Source organism: Aspergillus undulatus (genome assembly GCF_047715775.1).
Source record: "Aspergillus undulatus strain CBS 261.88 unplaced genomic scaffold BDV17scaffold_7, whole genome shotgun sequence".
Classification (NCBI taxonomy): Eukaryota; Fungi; Ascomycota; class Eurotiomycetes; order Eurotiales; family Aspergillaceae; genus Aspergillus; species Aspergillus undulatus.
The window spans coordinates 698,271-714,957 of NW_027396611.1; the positions used below are offsets into that span (position 1 = coordinate 698,271).

The 16,687-nt window shown below is 51.6% G+C and overlaps 6 protein-coding genes across 6 annotated transcripts; 3 read left to right on the forward strand and 3 right to left on the reverse strand.

Moving 5' to 3' along the window:
• Positions 1–1,542: 1,542 nt before the first annotated feature.
• On the forward strand, positions 1,543–6,302 carry aarA (L-aminoadipate-semialdehyde dehydrogenase). Its single transcript, XM_073756907.1, has 4 exons — positions 1,543–1,982; positions 2,029–5,281; positions 5,341–5,665; positions 5,729–6,302. Exons 1-4 carry the CDS (start codon positions 1,611–1,613, stop codon positions 6,030–6,032), a joined length of 4,254 nt encoding a protein of 1,417 aa, XP_073619089.1. The 5' UTR covers positions 1,543–1,610; the 3' UTR covers positions 6,033–6,302.
• A 292-nt stretch (positions 6,303–6,594) lies between these two features.
• Positions 6,595–7,693, forward strand: BDV17DRAFT_288322 (carbonic anhydrase; the record flags this gene model as incomplete). Its single annotated transcript, XM_073761364.1, has 2 exons — positions 6,595–6,607; positions 6,999–7,693. 2 exons carry the CDS (start codon positions 6,595–6,597, stop codon positions 7,691–7,693), a joined length of 708 nt encoding a protein of 235 aa, XP_073619090.1.
• A 12-nt stretch (positions 7,694–7,705) lies between these two features.
• Positions 7,706–10,317, reverse strand: BDV17DRAFT_301146 (major facilitator superfamily domain-containing protein). Its single transcript, XM_073764198.1, has 8 exons — positions 9,883–10,317; positions 9,789–9,835; positions 9,691–9,737; positions 9,507–9,631; positions 9,190–9,448; positions 8,871–9,134; positions 8,402–8,809; positions 7,706–8,331 (listed from the first exon to the last, which is right to left on the reverse strand). Exons 1-8 carry the CDS (start codon positions 10,020–10,022, stop codon positions 8,113–8,115), a joined length of 1,509 nt encoding a protein of 502 aa, XP_073619091.1. The 5' UTR covers positions 10,023–10,317; the 3' UTR covers positions 7,706–8,112.
• On the reverse strand, positions 10,248–12,701 carry BDV17DRAFT_217665 (Zn(II)2Cys6 transcription factor). The gene is made up of 3 exons (XM_073755542.1): positions 12,365–12,701; positions 10,949–12,309; positions 10,248–10,896 (listed from the first exon to the last, which is right to left on the reverse strand). Exons 1-3 carry the CDS (start codon positions 12,444–12,446, stop codon positions 10,474–10,476), a joined length of 1,866 nt encoding a protein of 621 aa, XP_073619092.1. The 5' UTR covers positions 12,447–12,701; the 3' UTR covers positions 10,248–10,473.
• A 69-nt stretch (positions 12,702–12,770) lies between these two features.
• BDV17DRAFT_217964 (alpha/beta-hydrolase) lies at positions 12,771–14,745 on the forward strand. The gene is made up of 2 exons (XM_073755546.1): positions 12,771–14,363; positions 14,447–14,745. Exons 1-2 carry the CDS (start codon positions 12,958–12,960, stop codon positions 14,667–14,669), a joined length of 1,629 nt encoding a protein of 542 aa, XP_073619093.1. The 5' UTR covers positions 12,771–12,957; the 3' UTR covers positions 14,670–14,745.
• BDV17DRAFT_217663 (aldo/keto reductase) lies at positions 14,745–16,306 on the reverse strand. Its single transcript, XM_073755541.1, has 5 exons — positions 16,227–16,306; positions 16,077–16,136; positions 15,851–16,001; positions 15,397–15,753; positions 14,745–15,327 (listed from the first exon to the last, which is right to left on the reverse strand). Exons 2-5 carry the CDS (start codon positions 16,106–16,108, stop codon positions 14,821–14,823), a joined length of 1,047 nt encoding a protein of 348 aa, XP_073619094.1. The 5' UTR covers positions 16,109–16,136; positions 16,227–16,306; the 3' UTR covers positions 14,745–14,820.
• Between the last annotated feature and the right edge of the window lie 381 nt (positions 16,307–16,687).

Genomic DNA, 16,687 nt, shown 5'->3' on the forward strand with positions numbered 1-16,687 from the left:
CAGGAATGTGAAGAGGGATAATCGGCGGCGTTTCCCCAGAGGCAGACGTAGAGGAGCCCGCTGGCTTAGTGTTAGTTGTTTGAGTGATGACATTGAAGGATTAGGGCTTCCCTAGAAAACTCACGGATATGTGGATCGAATTCTATTATGTATATCTTTAAACTTTTGGTCTCCTTCGATTAACAAATGTCAAGGACAAGCCTGGGGGTAAAGGTCAGATCTGGCCGTGATCTATAGGCGGACATTGTTTGCCACAGGTCTCATCTTCAGTGAAAGTCATATTCAATCAAGAAACCTGGGTCTGTGACCGGAACATTGTGGATGTTTCCCCCTGCTCTACAAAACACGACTTGGGGCCGGATGATTATCTGTACAGGGCAGTGTAAGAGCTCAGCCCAGCTGAGTGCTCTGTGAAATTAAGCCATAGTGGATAAGGTAGGTAGATGAAAGGCGCAGGTGAGATGCGAAAAGCGAAAGACGAAAGACGAGCTTCTCCCCACATCTTTACTGAATCTCATAGTCTGATGGAGTGAACTATCTCGTCCAAAGGTCCTCCTATCAATGGGGTTTTCCGACGTAGAAGTCATGGGTGGCCCTGGGTATGGAGGCGTGCACCAAAAGTTCTTGCCGCAGATGGGGAAGTTTTGCGTGATTTGTAACCAATGGCTATCCGACGTAGCTCAAATCAAGAGCTGTAATTCGCTAAAGATTATATAGTCTTGCTTTGCCACGCAAAAAAAGCTCTGGTGCACGCCTTTGTATAGATACTCTGTACTCCGTAGGTGGCCGAGGACTACTACTGACTACCTGCTTAGGTGCCGCACCCAATGCCCTAAGTGCATAGCCTTCTTGGGCTCTTGAGCCTCCGCGACGAATCCACCGCCATGCTGCGGCGACTGGAGCTGAACCGTGAGTGCTGGACCACTGATAATATGACAGGCTGTTGTGTTTTCTGGACTCAGTAACCTACTTCGTTCTGGATCCATCCGTTGCTAACTTTCCCAGGAAAGTGTCTCGATGGTTGAGTGCGATGGCCATCGACTGAGATGCGGACGCTGCAAACGAGATGGCCGGCTATACCTAGTGGATTATGCTCTTTTCTTGCCAACATATTGATGTTGCCGCCGATTCAGACGAAAGTAATGGTACACGGTAGGTGCTTCCGGAGCAACTAAGGGAGATGTTAAGGGGCTCTAGTTACAGGCTACAGCACACGTCTTGGTCATGGACGGTTGGACTGAGAGGACTTATGACACAGTGGTTGGCAGCTTGGGTTCCCCTGGTTTGAGCCAGGACAATTATAACCCTCTTTACAAAAGTAAACGCCTAATAAAGACAATAGGGTACAGAATATACAAGCTTAGCTAGAAATAAAAGGCAGAAGCACAGTAACTTTGTAACTTATATAGATGGGGTATGTTGTTGCCTCAGGCGCAAATATGTGCTATCAGTGTGGGGAAATTTCGATAGCGAAATCGGCGGGTATTTCTTCTTGCGTGCCCCTCGGCAAGACTTAGATTTGACTCACCATTGAGTCATTTGTTAACACCATCACATTCCTCCCTCTGTGCAGCTCGAGGCCCAAACTATTCAAGGGCATCGGCGCAATCATGGGTGCCGAATCAGTTCCATTGCAGGAACGCCTTGAGCGCTGGGCTCAAAGGCTGCAAAACCTCACCGTCTCCCCACTGACCCGCGACTATCCCGACAATCAGAACCAGGAGCTGCCCAAGCGCGCCATTGAAGCTTTTGAGTCGCTCAAGTTTTCGAAAGACACGGCGTCCGCCTTACAGAATGTCTCCAAGACATCGTCGGGATTCACAGTTTTCCTTACTGCGTTCGTTGTGCTCGTCGCTCGTTTGACCGGTGATGAGGACATCGCCATTGGCACCAGCGCAAGCGAGGACGGCCGCCCGTTTGTCCTGAGAGTGCCAATTGATGCGTCCGAGACTTTCCTCCAGCTATACAACAAGGTTCAAAAGGTAATTGCATCGATTACTCTTTTCCGACACTCTCTGACTCGACCAGGCCTACGATGAAGGAGAAGCCGAAATCGTGCCATTGGGCAGCCTACGATCCCATATTCAGGAGAAATCGCAATCCGAGCGAACACCAATCTTCTTCCGATTCGCCGCGTATGATGCTCCCGCTGCCTCGCAAGATTACCCCGCCAACACATTCGAGACGACGGATTTAGTGGTCAACGTTGCGCAAGGGTCAACGGAGCTGGGGGCATATTACAACCAGAGACTGTTCTCTAGTGCCAGAATCAGCACTATCTTGAATCAGCTGTCTCAGTTGGTCACGAATGCCACAAGCAATCCGGAGACGGCCATTGGGCGCATCGATTTCATGACCCCCGAGCAGCGGGCTCTACTTCCTGACCCGACTGCCGACCTACATTGGTCCAAATTCCGAGGGGCTATTCACGATATCTTCGTCGAGAATGCTCAAAGACACCCGGACAAGCTTTGCGTTGTTGAGACCAAGTCCGCTACCTCTGCTCATCGCGAGTTCACCTACAGACAGATCAATGAAGCCTCAAATATCCTCGGCCACCACCTGGTCCAGGCAGGTGTCGAGAGGGGCGAGGTCGTCATGGTGTACGCCTATCGTGGCGTTGACCTTGTCGTGGCAGTCATGGGTATCCTGAAGGCTGGTGCGACATTCTCCGTTATCGACCCTGCGTACCCTCCTGAGAGACAGTGCATCTACCTTGATGTTGCTCGGCCAAGGGCTCTTATCAATATCGCAAAGGCTACCAAGGATGCCGGCGAGCTGTCAGAGAAGGTGCGCACATTTATCGATGAGAACTTGCAGCTCCGGACTGAGATCCCCGCTCTTGCCCTGCTGGACGATGGTTCTCTGCTGGGAGGCTCGATCGATGGTCAGGATGTCCTAGCCAGGCAGGTGCCCTCGAAGTCGGAGCCTGTAGGCGTCGTTGTTGGCCCTGACTCTACTCCTACCCTGTCGTTCACTTCTGGGTCTGAGGGAAGACCTAAGGGTGTCCGAGGTCGTCATTTCTCTTTGGCATACTACTTCCCGTGGATGTCCGAGACATTCAAGCTTACTCCCAACGACAAGTTCACCATGCTCAGTGGAATTGCTCACGACCCAATTCAAAGAGATATTTTCACACCTCTTTTCCTCGGGGCTCAACTGCTTGTGCCAGCACGCGAGGATATTCAAAACGAGAAGCTCGCCGAGTGGATGAGAGACTACGGCGCTACCGTTACACATCTTACGCCTGCCATGGGTCAGATTCTTGTGGGAGGTGCCTCTGCCCAGTTCCCTACTCTTCACCACGCATTCTTTGTCGGTGATATCCTGATCAAGAGAGACTGTCGCTCTCTGCAAGGGCTGGCCCCGAATGTCAACATTGTCAACATGTACGGAACCACCGAGACACAGCGAGCGGTCAGTTACTTCGAGATTCCGAGCTTCTCGAGCGACGGTGGGTATCTAGACACCATGAAGGATGTGATCCCGGCCGGTCGTGGAATGCTCGATGTGCAGATGCTGGTCGTCAACCGCTTCGAGCCTAGCCGCATCTGCGCCATAGGCGAAGTGGGTGAAATTTACGTCCGTGCGGCCGGCCTTGCAGAAGGATACCTTGGTTCGCCAGAGCTTAACCAGAAGAAGTTCCTCACCAACTGGTTTGTGGACCCTAAGACCTGGTCCGAGAAAGATGCTGCGGAGTCACAAGGCTCTAACGAACCCTGGAGAGAGTTCTACGTCGGACCTAGGGACCGCTTGTACCGCAGCGGTGACCTTGGCAGATACACTCCGTCGGGGGATGTCGAGTGCTCTGGCCGTGCTGATGACCAGGTGAAAATCCGTGGTTTCCGTATCGAACTTGGAGAAATCGACACCCACCTATCCCGCCACCCTCTTGTGAGAGAGAACGTGACGTTGGTCCGGCGTGACAAGTTCGAGGAACCTACTCTTGTCAGCTACTTTGTGCCGGATATGAGCAAGTGGGCCTCGTGGCTGGAACAGAAGGGACTGAAGGATGACGACTCTGCCGAGGGAATGGTCGGCATGCTTCGACGATTCCGCCCTCTTCGCGACGATGCTCGTGACCTTCTTCGCAGCAAGCTTCCTACTTACGCTGTGCCCACCGTCTTCATTCCGCTGAAGCGGATGCCGCTCAACCCTAACGGCAAGATCGACAAGCCCGCCTTGCCTTTCCCTGATACCGCAGAGCTCAGCGCGGCCGCTCCTCAACGCAGGCCATCCGCCCTGAAGAATCTGTCAGAGACGGAACAAGCGTTGGCACAGATTTGGGCTCAGCGCATTTCAAACGTCACTGCTCCCATGATTGGTCCCGATGACTCGTTCTTTGACCTCGGCGGACACAGTATCCTCGCGCAACAGATGTTCTTCGATCTGCGTCGCAAATGGCGCGGCATTGACATCAGCATGAATGCTATCTTCCGCAGCCCTACCCTTCGAGCTTTCGCTGCGGAAATCGACCGCTTGCTCAACTCCGAGTCCTTGACCGGTACTGATGACGCCACAGAAACCGCTGCTGCTGCCAACGAGCCCAACGACGAATACTCTCGTGATGCCCGCAAGTTGGTCGACACCCTACCCAAGGCCTTTCCAGCCCGAACAGAGGATATCCTTTCCTCCGAACCTACCATCTTCCTCACCGGTGCTACCGGTTTCCTTGGCGCTCACATCCTCCGCGACCTCCTCACCCGCGAAAACCCCTCTGCCAAGGTCATCGCTCTTGTCCGTGGAAAGTCCGCTGAGCAAGCTCTGGCCCGCATTCGTTCCACCTGTCGCGCCTACGGCTTTTGGGACGAGTCCTGGACTGCACGCCTCGAATGTGTTGTCGGTTCTCTCGGCGACCCTCGCTTTGGTCTTACCGACGCAACGTGGGACGACCTGACAAACCGCGTCGACGCGGTCATCCACAACGGTGCCCTCGTTCACTGGGTCTACCCCTACTCCACCCTCAAGCCCGCGAACGTCCTCGGTACCATTGACGCTCTCAACCTCTGCGCCACTGGAAAGCCGAAGCAGTTCTCCTTTGTCAGCTCAACCAGTGTCCTTGACAGTGACCACTACGTTGAGAAGTCCGAGCGTAGCATCGCCGCCGGTGGTGCGGGAATTAGCGAGGAAGACGACCTTGAGGGCAGCGCCGTCGGGCTGGGAACCGGCTACGGCCAGAGTAAGTGGGCGGGCGAGTACCTCGTCCGCGAAGCAGGAAAGCGCGGGCTGAAGGGGACTATCGTTCGTCCTGGCTACGTGCTAGGCGACTCAAGCAGCGGAAGTAAGTCCATTCCGGTGAATCACTTGGATTCTAGGTCCCATACTAAACGCCCTCTACAGCAACAAACACCGATGACTTCCTCATCCGAATGATCAAGGGCTGCATCCAGCTCTCCGCGCGCCCCAACATCAACAACACCGTCAACATGGTTCCCGTCGATCACGTCGCACGAGTCGTCATTGCAGGTGCCTTCCAGCCACCCGTCTCGCCTATCGGTGTCGCCCAGGTAACAGGCCACCCGCGTCTGCGGTTCAACCAGTTCCTCGGCGCGCTCCAGCTGTACGGTTACGATGTGCCGCAAGTCGACTACGTGCCTTGGTCCAAGCTGCTAGAGCAGTATGTCAACAGCGGCGAGCACGACGATTTGGAGAGCCAGCATGCGCTGTATGTTCCCCTCCCTAATCCCTAATTACCATTGGAAGAGAAAATAACTCATAACTTCTATAGCATGCCACTCTACCACTTCGTCACAGCGGACCTCCCGTCCAACACCAAGGCGCCCGAACTAGACGATTCCCATGCGGCGGCCTCATTGCGTGCTGACGCCGCGTGGTCGGGCGTCGATGTCTCTGCGGGCGCTGGTGTGACGGAAGATCTGGTCGGTCTCTACGTCTCGTATCTTGTTTCCGTGGGCTTCCTGCCCGGTCCGTCCAACTCGGCTACGGCGGCTCGTCCCCTGCCTGCTGCTAGCCTTACGGATGATCAGAAGGAAGCGCTAGCGAGTGTTGGTGGACGGGGTGGTGCTTCGTGATTCCATCGCATGATTTTCTACTGCTCCGTTTGTTTTGGTTCTGGATTTAAAAGCTTGATTTTATTTCGGACTTTATTGGTTCCAGGTACTTGGTTATTGAACCAACTAAGATAGGGGAACGGGGTGGCAGCACCTCACACTAGCTAGAGAAGTGACTGACGTGTCTCTGTATATACAAAGTAGACAACATGATCTCGGATCAGATAGAGCAGGGGTGGAATAAATGAAGAATACCACGTCAATGCTACCTTCTAGACATACATATTACTTATCTTCGGCAATATATGTATTTATCGTCAGTAGTCGTCAGATGCATCACCCAACCCTCCTTCATAAGCTGAAGGCTGAGGGACTTAGCGACGCTGATATAGTGTGGCATGCTTCGCCAAGAGGTGGTAGAACGCTGCGCTCGACTTATACTGTACTCTGTACGCTCCTCGGTGCGACTTTCGCGATGAGGTCAATTCCATTATTTATTATGTTCTTGTTCTTCAAAGTTTTTTATTCCAAGTTTTCTCTACTCTGCCTTTACTTTCACAATCATATTTCCAGATTATCCAAGATGACGAATCAAGGTACGTATATAGATGTGGTTCATTTTATTAGTTCGACCACCAAACAAAAGCACCTTGCCACGTTTGTTTTTGTTCTATTGGTCGCTTTTATCTTCTGAGCCAGGGTGCTCCTTGCAAACATCCATGTCATACATGCTTGTGTCGAGTCCCCCGACGGTAGCCGTCTCGCTACAGGGCATCGGATCGCGCTTTGCATGGAAGACTCAATGAACATGAACGAACTACTGCAAGAGGACAATACTGGAATGTCCCTTACCATTTTCCATTCAAGTCCCTGCCACTCTTAGTTTGATCCCATTCTCACAAGTTACTCCCTTCCTTCCTTCCCTTCCTTATGTCCACCACATCCCTAGCCACCAAACAAACCGTCAACTAACCACCCCACAAATAGACCTCTTCACCGCAGCCCTAACCTCAAACAAAGCCTGGGCAGCCTCAACAACCGCCTCACACCCAGACCTCTTCCGCACCCTCTCTCAAGGCCAAAACCCATTCATCCTCTGGCTCGGGTGCTCCGACTCGCGATGCCCCGAGACCACCCTCCTCGGCCTGAAACCCGGCGACGTCTTCGTCCACCGCAACATCGGCAACATCATCCACCCCGCTGATTTATCCTCCGCCGCCGTAATCGAGTACTCTGTGCGCCAGCTGGGCGTTAAGCATGTTGTTGTTTGTGGGCATAGTCTTTGTGGGGGGGTTAATGCTGCTTTGGCAGCCCCAGCCCCAACTGTGAGTGGTGGGAAGGATAGCTCAAAGCTAGGTGTATTAAACCCGTGGCTCGGCCCCCTCCGCAAGTTAAAGAAGGATAATGCGGCGTTGTTAAAAGGGTTGAGTGCTGACCAGGCGGCGCTGAAACTGGTCGAGTTGAATGTGCTTGCGGGGGTAAGGAGCGTTAAGACGAGGACGGTTGTGGTTGAGGCGATGAAGAGGGGGTTGCAAGTTCATGGGCTTGTGTATGATGTTGCTAGTGGGGTTTTGCAGGAGTTGGAGGTAGATGGTGCGAGTGGTAATGAGGGGGGGAGGGGGAAGGCGAACGGGAATGGAGATAGGGTTGTTAGGAAACGGGTTACGTCGTTGACGAAGTAAGACCTAGGTAGGTGATGTAGTGGTTCTGGTTGGGTTTTCCGACTCAATTGCGGATTGTGATCTTGCTTCTGGTGTTTGGGTATTTTCTTTGATGGCGCATTTTTGTGTCTTTATGAGGAACGACTGTATTCTATCAGGGCTCGCCTCGAGCTTTATTGGAACTGTTACTTCACGGTCAATAAGGGATTAGTGGTTGGTGAGATTAATTGGAAGGAGGTTTGCTCCCTAACTGAGTGCTTATAAGAGCTGTCATACCGCCGGTAACCATGCAGCCGACTAGGAACCGCTTGTGTATAGATAAAGAGGTTCTTCAATACGAAGAAGTAATGTTGTGACCTTAATTGTAGCTCGATCGACGAATAGGCTTCGATTATAGACATTGGAATAGGTTTGCACAAGGTACGATCAGGGCTTTCCCCTCATAGAATGTACCTGAAGCTCTTGTTCTGGAGATCCGTCTCATCCACGTGTTCCAACTCCTCGTCTGCTTGCAAGTCAACCTCACGATGGTCCTCCGGATCGATGTGCACGCCCTGCGCCCTGTCCCGCTGACTGTTTGTCCAGCCAAGGTAAACCCGGAACCCAGCCGCCATGACAATCGAGATCGCGTAGCAGGTGAGGATTGTGGTGTATGCAGTCTAGGAAAAAAAAAAAAAAACAGTTAGTGAACTCCAAGGGTATCTTGGTGTATATGGATGATATGCTTACCCCGTAAGAGGGCGCTTCATTGTCCTTGAAAAATTGGGGCCCAACAAAGTTGCCAACACAATATCCGACAAAGATAAGCGCAACGACAGTAGACTTCTTTGTGAACCCGGCAGTGTTACTTGCGAACAACGACATCATGAGTGGGAAAGCGGGCGCCACGGCTGTAACAAGCCAGTATCCTGCAAGGCGCGGAAGCTTTCTCGAGTCGGGAAGGAGCTTGACCATAAGGATTCCAGCCATGGCCATGATAAAGATAGAAACCACTGCAAACAACCTGGACTTGCGAATGTAGGTTGTGAAGAGGGCTGCGAGGATGACTGTGGTGAGCTGGAAGGCTGCGGCAGGCATTCCCATGAGGATCGTTTGGAATTCATCGTAGCCGAAGCTGTTGATAATGATCGAGTTGAACTACAGTGATTGGGATAGTTAGTTGAGATGAGCAAAGGGTATGGTAAGGTCAATAACGTACGCTGGTCGTACCGCCGTTGGGCACGCAAATGACAAAAGAGAAGATCAAGAACCACCACGTCTTGACGTCTTTCCATGTCTCGATGAACTGGCCTTTGTCCCACTTCTTTGTCTGTGTAGTATGTTGGAATTTCTTCGGTCGCAGGGATGCAAACTCTCGTTCGGTTGCGGTAAGGAAGCGAGCATTGTCGGGAGAGTCGGGAAGATAGAACCAGAGGACAATCGACCATGCAACTGTTATGAGGCCGAAGATGATGAAGAGCATCTAACACCGACGTCAGCAAATTTTCTTTACCGAGAGGCTCTGGAGGTGCACCGACTTTCCACTGACTCAAACCTCCGGTGTATTGCAAAATGCCGTACGCGATTCCTGATCCAATGAGACTGGAGATGGCGTTTCCTGCAAACCAGAACGAATGGCGAGATACATGCTCCTTGGGTGTATACCACATTCCAGTGATGAGCGAGAACCCAGGACTTATCGCACTTTCAAATATACCAAGGAAGGTCCGCAGCACCATCAGCCCGGCATAGTTCTCTGCAACAGCGTGAAGAGTGAGAACTACCCCCCATATGAAGCTGGCCATAGTCCGTCAGCAAAGGCAGAAGTAGAAGGGATAGTGATACGGTAAAGTACATCAAAACGCTGAGATATCTCCCCAGAGGGAAGCGAACGAATCCAAGCGAGATGGGGTATGAAGCGGCCAGATATCCAATGTAGAAAATACCGGAAGCCCAGCTGTACTCCTGGCCTTTGAGGTTCTAGAACAGTAATCAGTTTCTGAGTCATTGGCATTGTCTTCTAAGCTGGCAATTCGTACCAAGTCTTCCCTCAAACCTAAGATGGCACTGTAGGACAAACTAGTCTCTGCGAAGCAGGTGAGTCATGGACGGGAAAGGACCATGGATCAAAACATACTGTCAAGATACTGTAGCCCATAACTGACAATAAGAAGCGGCATTAAGCTGCTAAAGTAAGCTCCTGCTTAATTCATGTCATGGGAAAGACATACTGCAAGTCAATCTTCCGTACGAGCTTCTTTTCGTCTGCAGAGCCGAGGGTCTCCGTAACCCCGTACTCCTTGTCGGTGCCCATCTTAGGGTGTTTTTGCTTCTCGTCGATGTCGGACGAGGCGTGTATGTTACTCTCCATAATGGCAAGAGGTTTCCTGTACTGTGCTCAAGTGAACCATGGGAAGAGACGAATGGCCCCTTGATATACGGTAAGGGAGACCTCAGGAAGAGAAAACCTAGAGATAAACTTGATAATGCGGAGAAGTGGCTATCATCCATTCGATGATCAAAGCGACATGATTGATCAGAATAGTCGAGACCCACCAGAACCCAGTGTTACCAAGATACCACCAATAAAATCTTAGCAATCTCCAGGTCTTGGAGGTAGGAAGGGGAATCGGATTTCCTCCGGACTACCAACACGTGAATTCGGTTTGAAATCTGGATTCCGAGTCTCCATTCTCGAACTGATACTGTGACTCGCCACTTTTACTTGCGTATAAGATGGTTCTCTGAAAAGCTGGGGAAGCCGATATAGCGATTCACAGATTTCCCGATTTTCCAATGCTGAATCGATGTCGAACACATCCTTACGAGATAGAAAAGCCCTCATCGACCAGAGATCGAATCTTATGCATAGTGATGCCACCCGGCGATTGCTCCTTGACGGCTTGACAATGGTCAAACGCCTTCTTTATCGCAGGGTCGGAAAGGTGGCCTGCGATCCATTCCTGGTGAATTGGATCCGTGATTTCCAAGCCGGCCATGAAAAGGGACCACTGGAAACGCTCAAGGAGCTGCACTTGCCCTGTCTTGGTAGCGTAGTATGCCGTCGACACTAGGGAGCTGAGAGTATGCTGAAGTTCAGTAGGGATAGGACGTGTTCCAAATTGAGATGTGCGAGCACGGTAAAGATATATCTGCAGAGCATAGGAAAATGTTGCCGCGACGTACGCCATCAGTGTACTTTTGGAATGGCCCTCTGCAACCTGCTGGAAGAGTGTGGCTTGGTCCTACAGTTGGTGAGCGCTGCTACGTGATCCATAGACGATTGATCGTACGTACCTTCTGAATGGCCTCTAGTCGCTGCTGCAGCTTCGGCTTCATGCCAATCGCTTGCGTTGAAGGGGCTTGGCTATAGGAATTGATTTCCTGATGCAGAATAATGAGCTCAAAGTATACATCAAGTACTACGGCATCTTCCAATTCCGACCCTGACCCATTGGTATACTCGTCGCTAAGTGGCAGGAAAAACGCGGCGCGGGAGCGTAGCCAGATTCTTTGTCGTTTTTGAGAGATGCTGTTCGTATAGTCCGCGAACATCCCACCGCATCCGAAAAAGGAGCAGAATCCATCGCGGTCATATAGATAAGTGATGATTCTAGCCAACAGAACCTGTTCAGATGGTGTGATCACGCCGTCACAGGCGCTCTCGCCGTTCAGGGAGAGCACATCGTCGCTAGCACAGAGCGTATCTAATCCATAAGTTCGGACATGGCTGAGGACCGCCCTACTCAGATCTTTAAGTTTTGTGGGGTTGAAGTGATCTCTCCGCATCCAAAACATGTACATGTAGAGGAAGGAGAGCGTCATGCTGACATGATCTATGGTCGCAAAAGGATTTTGGGCCTGTAAAAGCAATTGAGAACCTCTCTCGTAGTGATGTCGGGATTCCTGAGGCGGCTGAGGTCCTTGGCCATAATGAATAGCCAGCTCACTGTGAGAAACAGCAAGGAGGAAGTGAAACGCCATGTCTCTGTTGTATGCTTTATCAAGGAACAGTGTATGTGCCGAACAGCTCCAATCACGCGTAGACTTTAGGGGTGCGAAGACCTTGCAGTGGAACAGAACAGCTTGTCTGTCGTCACTCCCTAGGGCAGGCCCAAGAGCGTGTGCAAAGGATAGATCGGCAGCAGTAAGGATAGGGTCCATCAACGGAGTCCTCAGCAGCTCAAAGGCATTCACACTCAGCATATCATTCAGTAAGTGCTCACGGTTACCAGAAACTTGGACCATGGACGAGGCTGGTGTTTCTGCAGAGCTGTTACCATCGCGCGGCTGCACTTCTGGGCAAAACCCATCAACTGGCATGAATGCATGATCGTTTGAGCCATCCGCAAGAAAATTCTCTGGTTCGAAAAGACCTTCAAAACCAGGTGAGGGTAAGCTTCTCTGACTGTTTGGCGTCAAGGAGTCATCCGATTGAGAAGGCAGTGTAGGAGTGACTCCTGCATCCCTTGGTACGATAGATGACGGAGACCAGAGGCCTGAATGCCGAGACTTGATCGGGCCGTATCCGCGTCTCCTTTCTCTCAGCGACGGCCTTGGTAGAGGCCACTCACAAGTCAAACGGAGCCGCACACATCGTCCGCAATGTGGGCGAGTCTCGTCGCACTTGACTTTCTTGCTTACACAAGTGGCGCAGCCTATTTCTCCACTTAATCAGGGCACCATTGGCAGGTAGGTGTCTGGCGGACATACCATTTTTTGAACGTTTGCCATGCTCCACGTGCGCGCGGCGAGGCCGAGCCACCGAGTCGTTGCTACCACCTTTCTGGCTCATGGGTGAGAGCAAGCAGCATCCATCATACAAGCTAAGCGGAAATGAGCGTAGGTGCTCTACCTCGCTTCGTCGAGAGAAGACTTGGACCAGCAATATTACTCAAGTCCTGACTACGGTTGTGTCATTGGTAGCATGAGCAAGCAGCGAGAGAAGTGCAGGTGAGGATGAGGATGGCCGTGATACCCTGCGTAGACACTGTCACGTGAGTAGACGCCATACTGCAGCTGGATTGACGGACTGCGGGCGAGACTCCGAACAGTCTCCAACTCTCTGACTGACGGTTTATCAAACACCAAGTGGAGCAGTGATAAGAGGCCCCTGTCCATATAGCCGGTAAAATCATTGACTGTTGATATGGACATCGCGTTCAGTTGCCAAAATGTCCCATTGCCACTGCCTCTGTCTTGTCCTCGGCCACTGGGCACTTTCTTCTCAGCACATCACAGTTTCACAGACATTGTTCACTTGAGATTTTGCAGCTTGGCAAAGACCACCTAGAGTCGAGCCCACAATGGGAAACAACCTCTCATACCAGACTTCCGAATGCGAAGTTCGGCTGCCGAACAAAGGCAGCATCAAAGGCCTCCAATTGGACACCAAGTCACGCCGGTTTGCAAACGTCGCATACGCCCTCCCACCAACCGGTGACAGAAGATGGCGCAAACCGCAACCATTGCCCGACTCCTACTCCTACTCAACACCAGACGGAGCGCCCTTCGACGCTACAAAGTTCGGCCAAGTCTGTCTACAACCTAACTACTCTGCCTCCGTGAAGAAGAACATTCCGCAGCATGAGTACGGGGAAGACTGTCTGCGCCTGAACATCTGGACGCCCGTTCCGAAGCCCGAAGGCGGAGGTCAACCAGCCAAATGGCCAGTCATGGTCTGGTTCCATGGCGGTTGGTTTCAGATGGGTGATCCCAGCAACGAGGCATCGATGAATCCAACCGAGCTCATTTCCACCGGAGGGTTGAACGCGGTCTTCGTGGCGGTAGGGTACCGATTGAATGTGTTTGGCTTTCTAGCCGGTGCGCCGCTACAAGATGAGAGTGCCGACGGCGCAGTAGGGAATTACGGACTCTGGGACCAACGGCTCGCAATGGATTGGGTATACGAAAATATCAACGCGTTCGGCGGAGACCCCGAGAACATCACGCTCTCTGGACGGAGTGCAGGTGCGTATGCGGTGCAAGCGCAAACGCTATATGATTTCCGAGGAACGATGCCTGAGTCCGCAAGAAACCACTTCCGCCGACTGGTCATGTACTCGAATGCCATACCAGCTCAACCAAAAACACCAGAGGAATGTCAGCCGCAGTTCGAGGAGCTGTGCGAGTACTTCAATATCCCCACAACCAGCTCAGGACCAGAAAAGCTAAACCGCCTACGTGCACTCCCAGCGCAGGATCTCTGCAACGCCATCATGAACCTAAAACACCACACCTTCCGCCCAGTAACAGACGGCGTCTTCATCCACCCCAACCTATTCACCTACTACCGCAACGGCTCGTTCTCGCGCGAATTCAAGCGCCGCAATCTCCGGCTGCTCATCGGGGAAGTCGCAAACGAAGAAACACTCTACGCCGTAACAAACGGCCCCGAAGCAAGCCTCGAGTCTCTCAAAACACAGATATCAAACTATTACTCGCCGTCTACGACATCGCGCCTCCTCCAGCATTACCATCTCCCTTCACAATCCATTGAAAAGCAAGACTGGCAAGCGGTATTCGGCCGCATCGTCTCGGACGGCCAGGTCCGCGCGCCGTCCCGGTTCCTCGTTGATAATCTGGTGCAGAATGGTGTTGATGTCTCTGATATCTGGCGATATATTATCGCCTACCGGCTCTCTTTCATCACGGATAAAGTCGCGCCGCCGAGCTTTGGGGTTAGTCATGCTATGGATCGACCTTTTTGGAAGTTAGTATCCCCTCATTACTCCATCAAACCGATTGGTACCCCATTCCATACGTACATAACAGAACTAACAAGGCAACCAAAAGTTACTCCATCATGCACGGCCCAACAGATCCAGAGCGACAACTCATGCACGAGTGGATCCGCGACTTGGTAGCTTTTGTTAACGATGAGACGGGGTATGTCTATGGGACGCGGAAGGCTGATGAGGTCAAGGTTGCTACGCCCGAGGGGCGGATAGAAATTCAGGCGGATAAGAGGTGGGTTGAGTTGTTGGAGTTGATGGGGGTTTTTGCGGGGTCGAGCTAGGTTTGGCATCTAACCTTTCAACTGCCATACCAGCCATAGACCATGCATAGCCTACGATATTCCTATAGTATCTCATCTGACTAAACTATAAGCAAAGCAACCAAGTTTTAGCATCTAGCATCTAGTCTAACCAGACTAGTCTGTATCAGATCTACCTCTCCAGCGGCGACAAACTCTTAGGAACATACGGCTCCTCAAGGTACTTCCTCTCGTCCTCGGTAAGTTTAACCTTAATACTCTCCACGGCCTCATCAATCCGCTCCTTACTACTCAACCCGAGAATAGGATTCTCACCTCCACACCCAAGACTCCACGCAATCGCCACCTGCGCCATACTAACCCCCTTTTTCTTCGCGATCTCCTCAACCCTTTCGACAATCGCCTTATCGGCCTCCGTCTCCCTATTCCGAATAAGCATGTTCAGTGCTCCGTCTGTCGACTCGCGGAGTGTAGGTGCGCTGCGCCAGGGGCGGGCTAGGAGGCCTCGAGCAAGCGGGGACCAAGGGATCAGCCCGATGCCGGCGTGGTGGCAGTAAGGTATCATTTCACGCTCTTCCTCGCGCGAGATGAGGTTGTGGTAGTTCTGCATTGAGATGAATGTGTGCCATCCGTTGCGGGACGCGATGTTGTTTAGGGATTGGAATTCCCAGGCGGCCATCTATATATAGCCCACTGTCAATATCACACCTTGTTTTGTTCTCAATGATTTGTGTGTAGGTGAACGCACCGTACTAGCCCCAATATACCGCACCTTCCCACTCTCAACAACATCATTAAGCGCCTTCATAATCTCCTCCTGGGGAGTCTCCCGATCAAGGCGATGGATTTGCAACACATCGATATAAGTCCCCAGTCGCTTGATAGACGCATCGACAGCATCGAAGATATGTTTCCGCGACAGTCCGACACGGTTCACCATCCACCCGTTGTTGTTCGACGACGCAGAGATAGGAGGAAGGTTTCCTTCGTCGTCGACGCCGAAGAAACACTTTGTCATTATTACCACGCGGTGCCGTGGGATGTTGTATTTTTTGAGGGCTTTGCCGATGATTTCTTCGGAAATGCCGTGGGAGTAGATGTCTGCCTGTATTCAACTCAATTAGATCAACTTGATGGTTTCAACTCGTGTCTTTGGCTGGCTGGCTGGCTGGCTGGATGGATGTGCTTCGAAAGACACGCACCGTATCCCAAGTATTTATCCCCCGCTTATAAGCGTACTCAATGAGCGGCAGAGCCTTGTCCTCGTCAAGAACCCAATCCTGCCATTTACTGGTGCCGTAGGACATGGTTCCCAGGATGACCTTGGAGATTTTGAGGCCCGATTTGCCTAGGCTGTTATAGGACCGCGTCAATATCTATCGGTATCTGGGTAATGGAAGAAAGGGAAGAAGCGGGAGCGTGGCGTACTTGACGTATTCCATTTGGTTTTTGGCCGCCATTGTTTCGATAGAGTTGTTGTTCTGTTCACTGTTGCGAGCTGTTAGGAAGGGAGTTCTTTTCTTTTCTGAAGCGGATGGAGCGGTGCGGGGTGAGGGGTCGGTTGGTGAGGGAGCTTGCCTGTGTGTTTAAAGGACGTATTTTCGTTGTTGATGAAGACTGTCAATTGAAGAGAGACGGACGAAATAAAGTAAGATGGTTAGAGCGTAAAAGTGTAGATCAGTCTTGGGGGTTCGCGAGCAGTGCCGAGTGTGTGAAGTGAAGGTCGGGCCGATGAGATAAACTACCGTTCTCAGGATCCGGGTGGGGATGACTTCATTTGAAGTGGCCCGCGAGCATGAACTGTGTGGGGTAGCTCGAGGGGTACCTCCAGTAGATGAGATTAGACTAATCATTCTTCACGCCAAGGTATCTTTTCAACTGGCAGAAAATTCGTGTAGTTTATACAGTTTGTTGGGTATCAAAAATGGGCATGTATATACAAAGTAGGATAATGTTTGGTAGGAGAGTTCTGTCCATTGGCATTGAAATAGCTCGTATGGATATGTACATAAATTTCCCGACTGGTTACCGAGTTGAGA